Source organism: Staurois parvus, unplaced genomic scaffold (genome assembly GCF_062004578.1).
Source record: "Staurois parvus isolate SC_StPar_1 unplaced genomic scaffold, SC_StPar_1.0 ptg000530l, whole genome shotgun sequence".
Taxonomy (NCBI): Eukaryota; Metazoa; Chordata; class Amphibia; order Anura; family Ranidae; genus Staurois; species Staurois parvus.
Window position 1 is genome coordinate 9844913 of NW_028318326.1, and position 20484 is coordinate 9865396.

General features: G+C 41.2%; 1 protein-coding gene across 5 annotated transcripts in view; it reads left to right on the plus strand.

Moving 5' to 3' along the window:
* LOC149451626 (neurabin-1-like) overlaps positions 1-20484 on the plus strand; it is a 141530-nt gene that overhangs the window by 35964 nt on the left and 85082 nt on the right. For all 5 annotated transcript variants that reach the window (XM_089690498.1, XM_089690502.1, XM_089690499.1 and 2 more), the window contains exon 3: positions 20301-20433. In XM_089690498.1, coding sequence (XP_089546624.1) covers positions 20301-20433 — 133 coding nt within the window. The remainder of the gene's footprint in view (positions 1-20300; positions 20434-20484) is intronic.

Genomic DNA, 20484 nt, shown 5'->3' on the forward strand with positions numbered 1-20484 from the left:
GATGTACACATAAATTGATCCCAAAGTGTAGAATAGTAGTGTGGACAAAGTGGAGTTGGCCAGTAGGTATTGGAGACCTCAATTTGTAAATTAGGTGATCTGTTTTCAGTGTGCTGGCTGGGTTTCTATGGATCCTTGTGGTGAATATATACTTAAACCCCCAGTGACTCCAGGGTTTACAATTGACCAAGAAAAGTCAGTTTTAGGAATTTGGGGAACAGGACCTTTTTTTGTTCTGCAGTAAAATAATTCTTTATGGCCGGTTGGATTTTCTTCAATGCAGCACACGTCATTCTGTGTACTGCAGTTTGTTGAGCATTGATAGTTACTGTCTAAATATCTTAATTCCTGTATTAGTATTGAGTCATCATTATTAAGCCAGATCCTGGTGACTAGGCCATTCTTAACATACCTGTGGTAAGATGCCTTAAATCCATCTCTCCTCACCCACCATCTAGGGTAACCAGATCCCAAGAGCATCTGCTTTGGAAAGAGTTGTGTGAATATAGTTTAAGTGGATGGCATTGTGCACAACTTATTTTATGAACTGCAGACACATTTAAATGTTTTTTTTGGATTGTTTGGTCTCCACTGACATCTACTTGTGTATATAGTAGTACTTTTTTAGGAACATATACAGCATGTGATAAGTTTTAAATCCAGTTACATGGTGGTTTGACATCTGAACAATTAAACATTTGTTATATTAATTTAAAGCGATTCTAAAGGTTCTTTGTTATATTGCAAAACAAAAAAAAAGTCTTTACTTAATGTGTGCAGTGGTTTTGCACAGAGCAGCCTGGATCCACCTCTTCTCAGGTCCCCCTCAGGCTCTCCTGGCTCCTCCCTCCTGTTAGGTGTCCCCACAATGGCTCCTGCTTGCTGTCTCAGCCAATGAGGAGGCAGAGAGCCGAGGCTGTCATTCACATCACTGCATCGTGATGAGGCTCAGGTAAGTATTGCGGGGGCTGGGGGAGCTGTTGCACACAGGTTTTTTTACCTTCATGCATAGAATGCATGAAGGTAAAAACCTTCAGCCTTTACAACCACTTTAAGTAGATTATGATCCTGAAAGATGTGCAATTTTTTGGGGCAACTGGCATTTGGCTGAATATGATCTTCATTGTGGGGCTACTAGGCACGGTCCCTTATCCCCACAGTGATGAGTATTTTGGAAGGGTAATGATCATTACCTCTCTGACATCACTGGGTGTATACATATCCTACAAGGGCAGCTTACTGGGAGCTCAGAATATGGAGCAGTTCATGGCACACCAGACCTCTGAAAGCATAAAGCAGAACTTCACCTTCTCAGTTGACACTGACTATTTTTAATCCTTGTGCTGCTAGCATTAAAGCTGAGTTCCACTCAAAAGCGGAAGCTCTGCTTATTTGCCTCCATATCTGGCACCTTTTAGGGGGGAGGGAAGAGCGCATACCTTTTTTTTTTGATGGGTACCCGCTCCCACTGCTTGCTCAGTTTGCCGCGGCGAAAGTGAGCCAGTAGTTCGGCCACTTCCTCCCTCAGTCTCCTGGGAACTTTCACAGGTCCCAGGAGATTGTCGGACCAATTAGGAGGCACAGTGAGACTCACGCATGCGCCGTGTGCACCAGGCTGTGAAGCCGTAAGCTATCACAGGCTGGTGCCCACAGTTGAGATGTCGGCACCCTGGTGGAGAGAAGGGACTGTGTGGGTGAGAATATTGCTGGACCCTGGGACAGGTACAGTGTATCCAGAAAGTATTCACAGTGCTTAACTTTTAGACACATTTTGTTATGTTACAGCCTTATTCCAAAATAGATTCAATTCATTTTATTTTTCCTCAACATTCTACAAACAGTACCCCATAATGACAACGTGAAAGAAGTTAGTTTTAAAATCTTTGCAATTTATTAAAAATAAAAAAAACGAAGGAAAAAAATTAATTTTAATACACTTTGGAATATAGGCTGTAACATAACAAAATGTGGCAAAACTTAAGTGCTGTGAATACTTCCTGGTTGCACTGCGTGTGTGGTGTTTTTTTTTTTTTTTAATAGTTTTTATAAATAAACACAAAAACGGCTGAAACTCCACTTTAATAAATAAGAAAGTATATCACGTTTTGCTTTAACTTTTTTTTTCCCCTTTTTTCACCCCTTGACATTTCTTCATGTAACTTCCTGGTTTCCATGCCTAAGTAAATGTCATACATGCCAGGAGCCTTCAGGAAGGGAGGAGGAGTTTTCTTAGCTAAGCACACCCTCCTGCCTGCATGCCCGAACGAAGGGCAGATGGATTCCAGGAAGTAAATGCTACAGAAATCTTCTGCTCTTATTCAAAATTGCTTCGACGAGAAATGCTAGTGGGGTGTTTTTCAAAGTGATTTCTCAGCAAAATAAAGCATGGAAACAGATGGATGAGTTTGTTTTGAATTTTAATAATGAATTAAACTGTCATTTTTGGTTTATGCTGCTCAGATGCAGTGAATTTCTGCTTTAAATGAGCAAGTTGAAGTTAGAAGCTGGTTACTGTTCATAGCTGCTCCAGATTTTGTCTGCGTCATTTTTAGTAAAATCTCCCTCACAAGTGTGTGGGCAGGCACGTGGGACTTGAGGCAGCAGCTGGGAAAGAAATCCATGTATGCATGTGGAGTCAGAGGAGGAAAGGTAGAATTCTGTAGCCCAACAAGCAGCAGTGACTACAGCGGTTGGGACTATGGAGCAGCAAAGGCATTGTGTTGTCAGCTCAAACAGTAGGTTAGTAGTTCACTGTATTCCTGGCTGTTGAGGTTTTTTGTAGTGTTTTTAAAGGTGTAAAGCATGGGGAAATGTGCAAGTACTGCAGGGTAGGTGCAGGGAGGTGACCTGTCTTTGTTGCTTAAGTCTAGTATGGCCAAAGGTGTGTGTGTGCGTGGTGTGTGCGTGGTGTGTGTGTGGTGTGTGTGTGTGTGGTGTTTTTTTTTTTTTTTTTTTTCTTTTGGATCAGCAGTCATGTGATCAACTCTCGTGCTGCAGCATGAAGAGGAGTATGGATATTTTTTGTGAACCCTGGAATTCTCCTTTTTTAATTGTGGTATAGAATGATCAGGACACCTACCTGGCTTTATTTGTATTACAGCGCTTTGCTATATAATTCCTGTATAATAGTTTGACAGGGCTATGTAAATCTCAGGACTAGCTAGACATAATTATAAATCCTTAAAGGAGAAGTACAGCCAAAGCTTGTTTGGCTGTGGATCACAGGAGTGCAGTTTGTTCTGCACTCCTGTGACCTGTTTCAGCTGACAGCGGGGTAAAGTGCTGGAGAGGCAGAGCAGAGAGTGACAATCCCGGCTTTCTACTCATTGATGGGGAAGAGGTGATTAAAAAACAAATTCTAATTCTTTTATTTTAACAGCAGCAAAGGTCCACACTTGCATAACCTGCTGCTTATCTTCTAAATCTGGTCTTTATACTCTGTCTGATTGTTCCTGAGCTTGCTTTTTGTGGTTTTTGTTTTTTTGGTGGCTTTTTGCACTGGCAGGCTTCTTTTTGTATTGACCCATCCGTGCATGCTTCTGTGGTTGAACTACAGCCCATGTGTGCAGGCAACTCCTGTGCTGACACATGGGCAGTCTGGGAGGTAAATGTACAGCACACAGAGTGCACAGCTCTGCTCCTCCATCAGGGAGTGATTGATTTTAGCTTGCGGGCAGGTTTTCGTCTGTGGTTGATGGCAATTAAAGGGGCAGGACACACTGGAGCAGTGAATGAGACACCTAGCCCTGATTAGTGTGGTCAGCTTTCTGTAAGTGAAGTTTTGTGTGCACGCTCCCTGAACGGAATTGAAGCAGTGCACAGTCAATGTGGCAGCAATAAAAAAGGCAAGTGTAAGTGTCAATTTAGCTTTGCTGAAGCTCTGCCCAGAATGCACTGCAAAGTGGTAAATTAGTGGTAAAAGTGGAAAGGTGTCTGGTGGAGAGAGTCATTAAGCTCACCTGGCAGGGGATCTTCATGAGGAATTTGAGGTGTGAATGGTCATTAACATATCTTTTTGTTTCCAAGGGTGGGAGAGGTGTGAGGTGTGAATTGGTCATTGCAATGTGTGACAAGCTTGGTAGGAACATCCTGTTTTTCAGTGTTTTTTGTCCATCTGAATACCTTGAAAACGCTTTCCATGCATTTTTCATGATGAAAAAAAGCTCTGGACAGCATTGGGAACTGGAAGTAAAAATGTTTTCGGACATAAACGGGATTTTTGGGTGTTTACAAGCGTTTTGCTTTTGAAACGGTGATAAAATCGACTGCTGACCGCAAGTTTTCTGCGTTCAAAAAAACGACTGTAAACTCAAATGCCTGTAAACGAAGATGTGTACATGGACACATAGAAAAACATTAGGGTGAGTTCAGGGGCTGCTGAAAAAAAAGCTGAACAGCAAAACTGAAGTCCAACCATCAAAAAATTGCTAAAAACTGGAGGGTGATTTTTTTTTTTTTTTTTTTTTTTTTTTTTGGGGGGGGGGAGACTATAGGTCTTTTCTGTAATAACTGCTGTCCGTGAATTCTAGCTTGAGAATTTCATCATTGGTATCTGCTCAGTGGCTGAAAAAAGGAGGCCACAGGCTGGAAAAAGGGGCAGTGATGGCAAGTGTTCCTGGAGACCTTCAGCAGCTCAGTTCCAATTTTTTTGTTTTCCTTCATGATTTGAATTGTTCATCTGACTTCGTACTGTCATAGACTGATGTGTTCAGTAAAACGTTATTATAATATAATGTATTCTACTCGAAGAATTACTTTGTAAAACAACAAATGGCAAAATATCTGCCCAAGAAGAGACACAAATGCATGCAGTCTTCAGCTTTACCCTTTCAGCAACACACATTCTCTGCCTCAAGCATACCTCCCAGTTTATTTTTTGTTTTGAGAGCGAACACTCTTCAGCAGATCTCTGCACTGTTGCATGCTACAAGTACATAAAAATAAGTTTTTCTTTTACTTTAAGTTTTACCGAAGTACACTAAGGTTTCATGCACATTGGGCTTAGAAAACATGGCTTCTACAGGAGTTTTACTTGTATAAGAGCTCAGTGTTATCGTATGTGTCCATGCACATTAAGATGTTTAGAGGCATATTTTAATTTCTTGACGCCAACCGCACGCAAATTAGTGGCTTCACAGAACTGGGCTTTTTTTCTGTGGGGCTGCTAATTTGCATACCTCTTTCTGCTGTGATAGCGGTACACTCCCAGCACAAAGACCGGGGTGTCACTGAGTGCCCCGAGTCCCGTTCTAACGATCAGGACCCAGAACACCCAATTCCAGGTCACCTGATCGCTGTGATGGCCTCTGGCTTTCACAGTGATCAGTCACTGTGAAGCCCGCCCCCCTTGTTTTCTCTCTGAATGGAGGAGAGAGATACATTGCATCTCTCTGTCCTTTCTGTGTGTGTGTCTGCGTGTGCGTGTGCGCGCACGATTTAGGTCTGTGCCAGGGTTAATGTTTTGGTCAGGGTCATTTTGTATTTTTTTTAAATTAGTATCCGTGTAAGTTAGTGGCAGAATGTTCTACAGGTACAAACAACAACTAAAATAGAGCAGAAACAAGCCACCAAAAATGACACGAATAGCTGGTGTCATTATCATATCTCCGACTCACTTGTATAAGTGTGGATCCATAAACCCAGAAAATGCATACTAAACAATATGGTAGTGTGACAACAGCACCCCTACCTAAAAACAGAAGGTTACTAAATGATCCACGCGGAGTAATATGAAGTCAAAAAATTCAGACAATACTTTATTTGATCACATAGATCATAAGGAGGTTAAACATGAGCACGGTGAACATGTCAAACAAATAAAATCATGTTAAAAAGCACTAGGCGTCTTCATTATAGGGTCATTTTAGCAAGTAGAGCACCATATATGGCAATATAGGGTAATGGTGAGGTACTTCTCCTAGATTTCCATGAATTTCCAGCTTATATTAGAGTGAGCCATGTATACAGCAGATATATTCCCAATATACGTCAGGAACCTCCTGGTATGTGAAAGCTGGAACACAAAAAATACACAATGTATGTATGAGAATATAGGAGCTAAATCGCATCCAGGCCTCACCAAGCCTCCCTCTACAGCAATAAGTGGACACTTCAATTACCTTCTCAGTTGTAAGACTGTCATACCCGCTTCTCAAATATAGGGACTTCCTGGGTAGCCACCCCAAGTGAAACAAAGTCCACAGTACCAAATGATTCTGGGGATATATATAAAAATAAATATAAATGTATAGATCACAGGCATCAAGTGAACCCTGAAAACAAGGAACATAATATGGGTATATTACCATCAGTGAAGATCAAGAAGACTCCCGTCGACTTGAAATAAGATCAGGTCCTTGATGCTTGTTCAAAGGTGCATATGGGGGTGGGAAGCCAGGTAGTCACAGTACGTAGATTCCAAACTCATATAATATGTATGTAGCAGGCCGTGAGAACCTGAGTCTATATACCCAGTAAAGGGTTTCCAAAAATTACTCAATCTGAGAAAATTGAAGCGGTTTCATTAGGATATGGCTATGTCACAGCATACAATGCCTGAATAGGATAGCGTGTATATATGTATATATATGTTATCCTCTAAAGAGGATTTCAAAACATTCCCCGTGTATACAGGGTAAATTAGGCCCATATGAGATGCCTTCTTAACTCCATATATGCTCTATAAATCTGAACATCTGTAAGCTTAAATAACTTGCCACCGGTGGAAGATATATTCCCCTAGGGGATTGCCGTTTGCGAACCGCTGTAATAGTAGCCCTATGGTAGTTTTTCAGAGGGCCTCGTGCCTTCCTAGCAAGGAGCTGTGACACCGCCGTTCCTTCCCACCTCATGGGCGCCGCACCCTATGAAGACGCCGAGCGTAGTGACGTCAATACGTTGACGCGTTTCGTCCGCCAATCACCGCAGACTTCGTCAGAACTGGGAGGGGACTTCAGTCCTTTGCCTTATATGGTGCACTAATTGCATACCAAAGAGTCTCCACCTCGCCATCTTGTGTTGAAAGAGTATCACTACATTTGAAATATCCAAAGTGAATTAAAACACAAATATTAAATTTAAATTGACTGCTGGTAATAAAAAAGGAGAGACCATATTACTGTAAATCAGATCATCTTTAAAGAGGATAATGGAGAGGAATTATTATTATAGTAATTATCATTCAAATAGGGAGACATCAAGACAGGGTTCAACTTCCTAATTTTAATATGAATCTAGTTATTATAGGAGTTTAATATATAATGGGAATAGGAAGAATCACATAGTTAGATTCATACTTTGTCCAGATAGATCCATATTTCATTCCCATATATAGTTCCCCAGTACAGGTTATAACTCAAGATATGTTAAAGGTTCCAAAAAAAAAAAATTCAATTCAAAAAAACCCCAAAATTGAGTTCTGTGTTTAGTCCATATGGGACAAGTGCACCCAGGGTATAGATCCAGAACTTTTCTTTTTGTAGGAGGACTTTATCAAAGTCCCCCCGACGAGCTGAAATATTCAGCAGGAAAATCCCTTTCACTTTCAAACCTTCTGTTTTACCCCCGTGTACTTCTTTAAAGTTTTCCTCATTGTCCAGTCTATCTTTCCAAGATCATCATGTACTAGATGTATACATTACTGTATACATGTCATATCACTATAAGTGAGTACAGGGGAGCTGGGATATACATACTGTATACATGTCATATCACTATAATGGAGTACAGGGGAGGGGGGATATACATTACTGTTTACATTTCATCACTATAATGGAGTACAGGGGAGAGGGGATATACATTACTGTATACATGTCATATCACTATAATGGAATACAGGGGAGCTGGGATATACATACTGTATACATGTCATATCACTATAATGGGGTACAGGGGAGCTGGGATATACATACTGTATACATGTCATATCACTATAATGGAGTACAGGGGAGCTGGGATATACATACTGTATACATGTCATATCACTATAATGGAGTACAAGGGAGCTGGGATATACATACTGTATACATGTCATATCACTGTAATGGAGTACAGGGGAGCTGGGATATACATTACTGTATACATGTCATATCACTATAAGTGAGTACAGGGGAGCTGGGATATACATTACTATGATTACTGTATACATGTCATATCACTATAATGGAGTACAGGGGAGGGGGGATATACATTACTGTATACATGTCATATCACTAAGTGAGTACAGGGGAGGGGGGATATACATTACTGTATACATGTCATATCACTATAATGGAGTACAGGGGAGCTGGGATATACGTACTGTGTACATGTCATATCACTATAATGGAGTACAGGGGAGCTGGGATATACGTACTGTGTACATGTCATATCACTATAATGGAGTACAGGGGAGCTGGGATATACATTACTGTATACATGTCATCACTATAATGGAGTACAGGGGAGGGGGGATATACATACTGTATACATGTCATATCACTGAGTACAGGGGAGCTGGGATATACATTACTGTATACATGTCATATCACTATAATGGAGTACAGGGGAGCTGGGATATACATTACTATGATTACTGTATACATTTCATGTCGCTATAATGGAGTACAGGGGAGCTGGGATATACATTACTGTGTACAGTTTTATATTTTGGACTCTTTATTCTAAAGAAAAATTGAATTTCATAAGCTTTAAGGGGGTGTGGTTTGGGGTGGGGTTGGGGGCGGACCAGGGCAAGGTTGGGTGAGGCAACTGGTGGAGAGTAAGTGTGTGTTTTTTTTTTTTTTTTGTGACCGGCTAGTAGGTCTGGACTCGAAATTTTAACCCCTGTATATGTATATATGTGTGTGTATGTATGTATGTGTGTATATATATATATATATATATATATATATATATATATATATATATATATATATATCTATCTCTCTGCTCCATAACAGGGAATTGGGGTGGATGGAGCCATCCATAGCTTTCTACTGCCTATAGGACCTTGTTAGATACTCTGTATAGTTTGTATGCCCAAATGTAACTCAGCAGGTCTATTTGTGGTTTCTTAAGGTGGGGAGTGGGAACAGGAATTGTAGGGTCTCAGAGAAGTGTAGTATTTTCAGTAATATGAATGGATGCTATTTGGCTAAAGAGGGAGATGGGGTGATGTCTCTTCTGAAGTACTGACAATCTGCTGTCCGGAAAGCGAGGCAGGACATTTTCTTTCTCTGTATAATGTAATGGAGGTAGGGGTGATTTTTATTCCTAGATATGCATACATAACTTTGTGCTGGAAATAGTGTGCTGCTACCTTATGTGACGGCAAAGTGTAGTTTTGGATTTGAATTCCAAAGCACTTGTCAGGCCATGCGTACTTCAATTGTATGTTAGTGCAAATAAAAAAAGTATGAAGGATTACAAAGAACACAGACCCCCTCTCATCCACCCACCCCCTCATCTCCATAACCCTTCCTTGTGCACAGGATGTTATCGGCATACTAGATTTCTGTCAGATACAACCGGTATTTATTGCACTTGTAAAACCTATAACAAGCATACTCTCAACTGAATATTTAGCAGCCCCCACCCCCCCCAAAAAAGGGGCAAATAGAACTTTACTGTTGAGGTTTATGTACAGTTTAATATCGGCCCTGCTTAGCTCTTTTTTTTGTTGAATTAGAGAACTATTCCCTCTCTCCTCTTATCCATAACATAGGGGGAGGTGTTCTGTAGACCATAAAGATGAACCGACCAGAAGCACACTGAATTTCTGGCAGAACCCACAGGTAGTTTTCTGTACGTAGAATTTTGAAAAAAGTGAGAAAATGTGAATGTAGCAGATTTCATTTTGTGTGTGCGCCCCCCCTTCCCCAAACGTACACTTCTAGATATTGAGGGGTTGCACTGGCAGCTGCTTCCGACACAGCCCAGCATGTACCAGGCAAAATGCTTTGTTTTCAGGTGTTAGATCACACTACAGAATTAATGCACGTAGTTTATTTTTCAGTGTGGTGGGTTATAAAACTGTGCTGAAGTAACCTTTCTGTAATGCTCTCTGAAGAAAAAAAAAACGTAAATGATGCAGTGAGCCGGGATCAGCACATTTGCACTGTATCACATGGCACATACCAGCCGTGGTGTGTTAGTGCAGCTCGCAGGTAAGCATGGCCCCTTGTAGAATGTTGGATTTTTTTTCATACAGGTAGATTACTGATAAACTGTCTGGTGGTAGAAAAGATCTACAGTTGTCTGATGAAAACATTGCTATTGTCATCAATGTCTGGCAGGTAACTGCATAAATCTAAAGGATTTCCGCATTTCATATCAAGTCCTTGTAAAAACAAACCTTCGTTTCTGCAGGCTCCCATTTGAATGAGAAGAGCACGCTCATGTTTTTGCAGGGTTGTCTTTTGCAATCTCTGTACATCTTTGTTTTGACATGTTTGAGACTGTGGCTGTGTTGAAACAAACTCTTATTCTTCGTGCTTTTCATACTCCAGTATGACTAGATGCCAGCGGAATTATTTGGCACGTGTACAGACAGCATCTTTGCGCATATATAAGTAACTTCGAATTTTAAAAGGTATCTAAACCCAAGAACAAAAATGTAATATTTTGCAATTTATTGTTTGTTTTTTTTTGTTTTTTTTCCTACCTCTGTTGATCCTGCCAGTAACACACTTCCAGTTCTGTCAAGACTGTTTCACTCACAATACAAACCTGTGATGACACCTCAGGACAGAATTACAAAAACCTCCCCCTCTTTTCCGTAACAGAGGAACGGGGTTGTGTAGTCAGAGATGCCAGGCAATATTGAATCTAATAAGAATGCAGCCCAGGCAGAGGGCACAGGAAGTTGTCTGCTTACAAGATTTCTAGTAGAACCAGCTAGTGTTTTTTGTTTAGCACTTCTTCACGGATATAATAAAACCCATGTCTAGGTGACCAGGTAAAGTAGTTTTTACTTGCTTAATCATCCGCTCCTGCAGGCTCCTCTGTGCTACTAAACTGGTCCCGGCAGCCTCTTCTCCCCTGCACTCTGATGATGGGATGCCTCCAATATAATCAAGACCTATGCAGGGCCCATAGCCCTGCGTTGGACATGGGAAAGCCAAAGACAAACCACTGCTCCAGTAGGGAAGCCATTAGCCAGGGGAGTGAACCATCAGGTTGATATGCTTTTACTGTACTCTAGACATAAATGAGCAATTTAACCCTTTCAATGTGGGCTAAGCCTCAGTAGTAGGAAGGACGTTCCCTGAAACTGAAGTTTAAATCCCACAAATACTTGTTGAACCTGAAGTCCAGCTAATGCAGCTTCCTGTGGTGTGGCAATGATGTAGCACTGCTCCTGAATTCAGGGTTGCCGCTCCCATGTAGGCTGTGAGTGCTTGCACTACAGTGGGATGAAAACATATTGCTGGGCAGCAAAGTGGTTAAATGGTTCGCACTTCCGCCTGGCAATACTAGGGTCGTTGGTTTGAATCCCAACCGTGGCACCACCTGCCCTGAGTTTGCATGTTCTCCCTGTGCATGCATGGTTTCCTCTGGGTACTCTAGTTTCCTCCCACCATCCAAAGACATTTTGGTAGGTTATTTGGATCCTGTCCCTAGTATGTGTATGTATGAATGGAAATTTAGGGACTTTTGATTGTATGCCCCTTGAGGGTTAGGGACTGATGTGAATGTACAATGGGACTACATGTTGGGTGCTGCCTGAATGCTTCCACACACCCCGCTAAGTTGGCAGCTCCTGGACCCTAACCCCACTCCCCCTCCCCTGCTAGGTTTCCTGGTCTCCGCTTGCTCTGCGGGCCTGGGACCAGCTCAGCGGGTGCCGCTGTGTAGTGGTGAGGGAGGACCAGTCACCAAAAAAATCATCACATGGGGGACTTTTTTTTTTTAATGTGATTACATTGTAAGAAGTTACACTCAAGCACCCCCCTCCCCCACTCCCACATACACACACATACAAACATAAACACACTTCGGGGTGCCTACACGTGAAAACAATTGTGACACACGTTACCTATTGCCGCGCATGCCAGAATGAGAGCAATAATTGTAGCACCAGACCTCCATAATGCTAAACTGATGACCTATAAGGGGCTTTAAAAGTGTCACCTTGATAAAATATAGGATAGTAAAGCTTGACACCATTTCATGAGCGCACAAAAATGTAAGATTTTACATGTTTGGTATCTATTTACTCGGCGCCAGCTATTCCTTTATATTTTACCAAAAAAATGGGCTCTAAAATTGTGTTTTTTGTTTTTTTTTTATTTGTTTTTTTTTTAATGAAGTTTTTGAGTTTCCTTGATCTTTGCGGTAATATCGCGTGACATAAAAAATTTGAACTACCACTATTTTATTCTCTAGGGTCTCTGCTTTCTGAAAACATTGTGTAATTTTCTTCAGACCTAAAATAATTTTTTAATCGTGTGCAGAAAACGCAAAAACGGCTCTGGCAGCAAAAGGGATAAAGGCTAAGCCCAACGCTCCTTTTCCCTGACAAGCAGCCAATCAGTGCTCATTACACTGCAAGGTCTCTCCCCTCCCTGCTAGTCCCCCGGTTTGGTGCTGGAAACAGGCAGGGAGGTGAGGAGGAGATAAACCATGCAATGCTAAAAATATTAAACGGTTAAGTCACCATAAAGCCCCTTTTGTTTTTAAAAGCACCTCAGATTTAAATACAGTTTTGGTTAAAAAAAAAAGTGTTTTTTTTTTTTTTTTTTTTTTTTTTTTTTTATAAAATCTGGGCAAGTAGATTGAGACACCAATTTTAGTCCCTTGGACAAGTAGTGTTTCAAAAATTTCCCCTGACACCTTGTCCTGCCCATTGTTTTTAGGTTGACAGAATATGAAGCACAAAGGAGGATTTGGCTTAGTCAGGAAGGTGAAATAACTTTGGTACTTGTTTGGACTTCTTACTGGAGCCTTTGACTGCACTTTAACAGCACAGAAGGGATCATATAAAAGAAGTGGTATATTATGGCCATATCACTTGTCCAAAAAAAGCTCTAGTCTAGTGCCAAAGTGGTTACATTTTAATATAATATGCTACAGTGTATGCACAAGGATAGATTTAATCTGGTCCTGATGCCCCATTGACACCCGAGTGTTTTGTAGCTTGAAGCTACAAAATGTTAAAGCCGTATTAAACCCAGAACTTCAGTCGGTTTGTCATATACCCAAGTTGATCGAACAATCAACTTTGGTACAACCAGCCTGCCCAGTTTGACATGCCATTATCACTAGCAGCTGTTTATAGCCGTTAGCAATATTCACTGGCTCCACAGGAGGGATTCCCCATCAACACTGTGTTGATGGCGTAATTGGGAAAATTTCTTTCCCTCAACCCGTGGTTGAAGGAAAGGAAAATTGCATTGTTTATGGCTTGCCTTAAATGTACTAGCAGATATACAGATGTAGATAAATTGAAGCTGAACCCTAGCTCACAGTGCAGTTACAACAACCATGTTTTGTTTTGTTTTTTTCCCTTTCCTTTCCTTTTGGGATAAAGGTTTTACATGTATAATTAAAATCTGATCATTGTAAGCATCTCTGTCAACGGTAAATGCTTTGTCTCAACACACTAAACTGCTTCATTTGGAGGAAAGCTTGTTCTTTAGAAAAATAGACTTACTGGCCATATCACCAGGTGAAAACAGAAGGGGTGGGGGGGAGCATGGATAAGAAAACAAATGCAGCCACCACATATAAGGATTGGTAAGCTACAACCCAATGTTTACTTTTGGGTTTAATGCCACTTTAAACTTTAAAAAACCACATTGCTTCAAATGGTGCTTGCCCACACAGGGCTCAGGTGCCTGTTGTACAATGGCATCTTTCCAGGCAGATCGGAGAATTTTTGACCCTGTGGACCTTATTGGGAGCGCCTGAAAAACGTACAAAAACATTCCACGTGTTTCTCAGGCGTTTCTATAATAGGTTTCACCTGCATACACTATGCTGAAGCGTGAATGTAGCCTGAAGCCGAAAAGCTACAAAATAGTTTAATCCGTAGGTGAGATCATTACGTTGGGACATGATGGAAAGCCAAATTTAGAACTTAATTTGTATGGTTGTAAATCTAGAGGCTGAAGGAACCGATGATGATGAAAAATAGAGGGTGACCCCAATCACAGACTACTCCTATTTCATACAGTAACTTACTACACTAAGGTGTACGGTTATCAAGCAGTGGTAAATGACCACAGCTATGTTCTATGGCATTTTCAGAATAGACAGCTCTCCTCCTGAGTGCCTGTTTATGAACCAGTGTAGATCGTTTTTACTGATGAGGAAAGAAGCGATCTACAAACTCTTTGAACTCTGGAAAACTGCTTTGTTGCTGTAATATCGCAAGATTAGAGTAACGAGATCCATAAAACACACAGCTGTCAGTTTACAAAGCAGTGGCAAATTACCTCTGCTGAGGTGGCGGCTCTCCTCAGTACTCACGTACACAATATTAAAAAAAAATGTGTGTATATATATATTATCTCACAGAAGTCAGTACACCCCTCACATTTTTGATCATATCTTTTCATGTGACAACACTGAAGAAATTACACTTTGCTACAATGTAATGTAGTGAGTACAGCTTGTATAACAGTGTAAATTTGTTGTCCCCTCAAGATAATGCAACACACAGCCATTAATGTCTAAACCGCTGGCAACAAAAGTGAGTACACCCCTAAGTGAAAATGTCCAAATTGGGCCCAAAGTGTCAATATTTTGTGTGGCCACCATTATTTTCCAGCACTGCCTTAACAGTCTTGGGCATGAAGTTCACCAGAGCTTCACAGGTTGCCACTGGAGTCCTCTTCTACTCCTCCATGATGACATCACGGAGCTGGTGGAGGTTAGAGACCTTGCGTTCCTCCACCTACTATTTTGAGGATGCCCCACAGATGCTCAATGGGGTTTAGGCCTGGAGACATGCTTGGCCAGTCCATCACCTTTTACCCTCAGTTTCTTTAGCAAGGCAGTGGTCGTCTTGGAGGTGTTTGGGGTCGTTTTCATGTTAGAATACTGCCCTGCGGCCCAGTCTCCGAAGGGAGAGGATCATGCTCTGCGTCAATATGTCACAGTACATGTTGGCATTCATGGTTCCCTCAATGAACTGTAGCTCCCCAGTGGTGGCAGCACTTATCCAGCCCCAGACCATGACACTCCCACCACCATGCTTGACTGTAGGCAAGACACACTTGTCTTTGTACTCCTCACCTGGTGACCGCCACATGTGCTTGACACCATCTGAACCAAATAAGTTTATCTTGGTCTCATCAAACCACAGGACATGGTTCCAGTAATCCATGTCCTTAGTCTGCTTGTCTTCAGCAAACTGTTTGCGGGCTTTCTTGTGCATCATCTTTAGAAGAGGCTTCCTTCTGGGATGACAGTCATGCAGACCAATTTGATGCAGTGTGCGGCATATCTTCTGAGCACTGACAGGCTGACCCCCCCCCCCCCACCCTTAAACCTCTGCAGCAATGCTGGCAGCAGTCATACGTCTATTTCCCAAAGACAACCTCTGGATATGACGCTGAGCACGTGCTCGCGACCATGGCGAGGCCTGTTCTGAGTGGAACCTGTCCTGTTAAACTGCTGTATGGTCTTGGCCACCATGCTGCAGCTCAGTTTCAGGGTCTTGGCAATCTTCTTATAGCCTAGGCCATCTTGATGTAGAGCAACAATTCTTTTTTTTTTTCAGATTCTCAGAGAGTTCTTTGCCATGAGGTGCCATGTTGAACTTCCAGTGACCAGTATGAGAGAGAGCGATAACACCAAAATTTAACACATCTGCTCCCCATTCACACCTGAGACCTTGTAAAACTAACGAGTCACATGACATCGGGGAGGGAAAATTGCTAATAGGCATAATTTGGACATTTTCACTTAGGGGTGTACTCACTTTTGTTGCCAGCGGTTCTGTAAGCTCCTGTATAGACCACCCTAAAAACCCTGCAATAATTAGGTAGCTACTTCACAATGTCCATGCCCCAGAAACTGAAGGCTGTTTGTATTAAGTACCAACTAAAAGCAACTCTGTCGCTGGATGGAAAACCCTGAACCAGAATCGGAAACGTTATTAAGATAATTCAATTAGTTGTAAAGTGTGTGGTTTTTTTTTTTTTCCCTATTTTTTCTTTTCTGTGTTTTAAAGTTACTTGCTGTGTGCAGTGGTTTTGTACAGCAGCCCCAAACCTGTTCTGCGGTCCTCCTCTGACAGTCCTGGATTTTCCACTTACTGTAGGGGGCAATTGTGCAGGCTCAATCCCGAGCCAGGCTGTGTGCATCCATAACGTTGTCACAGGATTTGACTGATGGCAGAGCAGGGGCCAATCGCTCCCAGTGCTGCCAAGTCTCCTGTGAGAATACAGAGATCAGAAGAGCTTCTGCTGACTGGACAGTTCTGAATCGAGATCTCAAGTGTTTAAGGGGGCTGGGCAGATCAACTTTTCAAACGTTTTCCACCTTTAATGCATTAACGTAATAAAGCCTTTTGCCTTTTATAACCACTTTAATGCTTTCCTGTCTGTTGTTCAACGATTCCAGTCTTCAGAGCGAAGGATGTGCCACTAGTATCTGACATTTCAGAAAGTATTGGATGCTGTGTTCCTCGCTACACACTGTGGTTCCACCCACTTTGCACAACTGTTATGTAAAATTAAAACTGCATTTTTGTTTTTGTCTTTTCTTCAATTGGGTACATCTGTGTTCTGTATTTATCACTTCGTGTTTAATGTGTTGTACAGACAGAACTGTTGGATGATGTAATTGGCAGATGTTGTCTGGCATGTTCATTGTGCTGTTTGACCAAATAATTGTTCTATCAACAAATAGTTTGTGGCTGGTGAATGTGAACCCTTTGCCCGTGGGTACCTTTTATACGTACTGCTGTTGTAAGCGGAGATACATGAATACGTCAGTTTGAGGACCTGTTCACACCAGGTGTGATGGGACTACATTGGGGGCTATTCCAACGCAGTCTCATCACAAGACCAGGCAAAATGCCTAGACTCCTACATAGCTAGTTCACACCACTACATTTGCAGTGGTGAATGCTGAAAAGGATAGCATGCAGTAATTGTTTTGCAGTGCTGTGTGACACAATCCACTGTCTTACATTGCAGTACGGCCAATGAAGTGTAATGAATGTCACTTTGTGACATTTCAATATAGTTTGTTTTAATATAAAAAAAACATGGGCACTGTTATCAACCTACTACACATCTAGTTGGTGTGCGTCTCAGCACAATGGTCTTATACATATGAGTACACATGGGTCTAGAAAAGAATCGCCCCCCCTTTTTTTTTAAAATCACATTTTGTTGCTTTGCAGCCTAAAATGAAGACAAACAGTTTGTTTTATCCAATTGTATTTATTCAGTGCAACATATACCAACCAAGTGAAAGATATAATGCTAACATGTCAGAAAAAAAAATAAAACCTTCAAAAACAGAATCACTGATTTGGAAAAAGGATCAGCCCTTGTAGTGTTTTGTTCAATCACTTTTTGCTTTTAATTACAGCCTTTAGTCTGTTGGGATGTCTCTACTAATTTTGCACATCTAGACTTTGCAATATTTGCCCACTCTTCTTTGCAGAACTGCTCAAGTCCACATAAATTTGATTGTGACTGTGGACGGCAGTCTTCAAGTCATTCTACAGATTTTCAAAGGAGTTTAAGTCTGGGCTCTAACTAGGCTATGCAAGGACATTCACCCTTTTCTCCTTCAACCACTGTGTGGTCATTTTTGCTGTGTGCTTTGGGTCATTGTCATGTTGGAAGAAAAACCTTCTTCCCACTGACCATTTTCTTGATGCTATTTTGCACCATCCATTTTTTTTTTCTTCTATCCTGATTGGGTATTCTATTTGTGTGTTTTGCACTTTAAATTCTTTTTTTTTTTTTCCCCTGAACATTTGTGTTTTAACAGTCACGCAAATATCGTGACATATATAAATTTGCAACGGTCACCTTTTTACCTTTTTATTCTACAGGGCTTCTGCTTTCAGAATATGTATAACAATCTGGCGGTTTAAGTAATTTTATTGCCAAAAATGGAGATTTTTACATGTATGCAGGGAAAAAAAATGCTCTGGAGCCGAACTGGTTAATAGACTTCACTGTGCTTCTAGGCATTGATAAAGCCTTTGAAATTTGTTTGTATCCAACTCCTGTCTTGTGCCTGTCCACAACTTTATCCCAATATCTTTTGACAGTAGTTGATTGTTTGCTTCAGTTGCACTATAGGGACTGAAATGCTTCAGGAAAGCTCTTTTCATGCTGAGATAATCAAAATGACCATAGCTGAAAGTCAAATGGCTTTGTGTGCCAATGAGAAGTCATTTTTAGGAAGGGGGGGGCATTTACTGTTAGAAAATCAAGAAATATTTTCCATCCTCCTCCTTTTGAATTTTCCCATCTTACAGTTGAAAATTGAACATCGGTTTGCCCCATTAACCAATAGAAATCAAATGGAGGGTCCTAACACAAGAAATTTTGAATGGCATTCTACAAGTGTATGGCCAGTTTTAGATGGTCAACATCTACTAGAAATTCTATTGTGATTGGATTAAGGTGTCTGTGCTACCTGTGTGGCTACAAATGCTGGGGTGACTTGGAGAAGTCAGAAAAAATCTATTTAAATGTGACTAACTATAGCTAGCTATACCCTGGAGAAATGAGAACCTTCACAGTAGAGGTGCGCCGAAATGAACACAGTGGATCGAAACCTAAAATTCAGGATGTGCTTGACCAAAAACCGAAATGGACAGTTTTTTTTTTTTTTTTTTTTTTAAAAATATATTTTTTAGATATATTCAGTAACGTAAAATAACTTTTATTGAAAGTATGTATGGTGCTATGCAGGACTCCTGTAGACCTGTCAGTATATCTGCTTGCCCATACATCCTGTATGAGCAAGCTAATACACTGACAGGAAGAATCAATGAAATCTGCAAAATGCAAATTAACCTTTTTTTTTTTTTTTTCTTCGGACAATCCTTTTCAGCGGCCAATATATTGGTGCATCACTACTGCGGTGACACCACTGTTTCTTGTTGCAGCTTCATAGCTTCCCGTGTCCTATATCTTTTCATTGCTGTGTGAAAGGAAGCACAGCCTGACTGGGGACACCCTTCTTATGCTCTCATCTCCTGTAAGCTGCCTGACTACCTCCTCCTGCAGCTTGTAGCTCTTTTCAAAGGAGTATAGACAACTTTTTTTTTTTTTTTTTGGATCTCAGCAGTGCAGTTTGTTCTGCGCTCCTGTGGCCTGTTTTCAGCCAGCGGTGAACTAAAGCCCGCTGTTGGCTCACTCAGCCAGTCCGGGTTCAGGAAAGATCCTGACTTTACAGTTGAGATCTACCAGATGCTTGGACCGGCAGCTGACTCCGCTTCTCATCCTGCCGCTGAGAGCCTGAGCCAGCTGCTCCCGTCCCCTCCACAGCCTGGCACTCCAGTGTGTGCTGGAGGAGCAGAGAGCGAGTGACTGACAATCATGACTCTTTGCTTAAAACAGAGGGAGAGAACTGGGAGATCAGCAGTGTGTGATTGTTCAGCTCCGGGTAGAGCTGGCAGAGGGCAGCTGGGATTGGTGCTTCAGCCATCTAGGCGAGTGTGACTTTTTTTTTTTTTTTTTCTTCTCTATTCCTGTACTTCCCTTTTAAACATGCCATTTTTAAAATACTACTAATATGATAAAAACTGGTTCACACTGCACCCCCTTCCACTCTGTTTTTGATATGTACAGAGCAAAACTTGTGGTATGATACATAAACACCATATTATTATTAAATAGAGTTCTTTTTTAATACATATCTGGACAAAAGCTTATGTACTTGAAAGTTCCGATTTAAAATATGATACTTGCCCTTTTTTAAGGCGGAGTAATGTCTTTACTGCATAGCAACCCCCTTTTGCTCTTGGTACTGTACCTTCCTTTCACTCCCATGCTGCCTCGTTTCTTCACCAGAGTCCTAAGAAACACCTAATTCTTCCACGGAACTTGTGGCTTCTTCCCACATTGCAGTGTTTTGTTCTGAGTAGACAGTTGGAAGTTCTGAGTACTGTCACATAGAACTTGAGTGAATAGAAACAAAAGATCTGCTGCTGTGTACCATACTGTTGCTAAGGGAAAACAATTGTTTATGGAGTTTTTATTTTTCTAAAGCCTTTGCTCCCAGATTGTATGTGATTAAATTGATGCCCTAACTTTGGTATTTAAAAATAGAGTAAACAGGAATAAGTCTACTATCTGAAGGTATTCTTCCTTTATATATTTTTGTGTCTTGTTAAGGTATACTCCACCTTTTCCAATGAAGACTATGACAGACGTAATGACGAGGTGGACCCAGTGGCAGCATCTGCAGAGTATGAACTGGAGAAGAGGGTGGAGAAAATGGATGTTTTCCCTGTGGAAATTGAAAAAGGTAACTTTGCTTGCCACCTTACACATTTTCTGCCTTTTAAAACATGGGTCT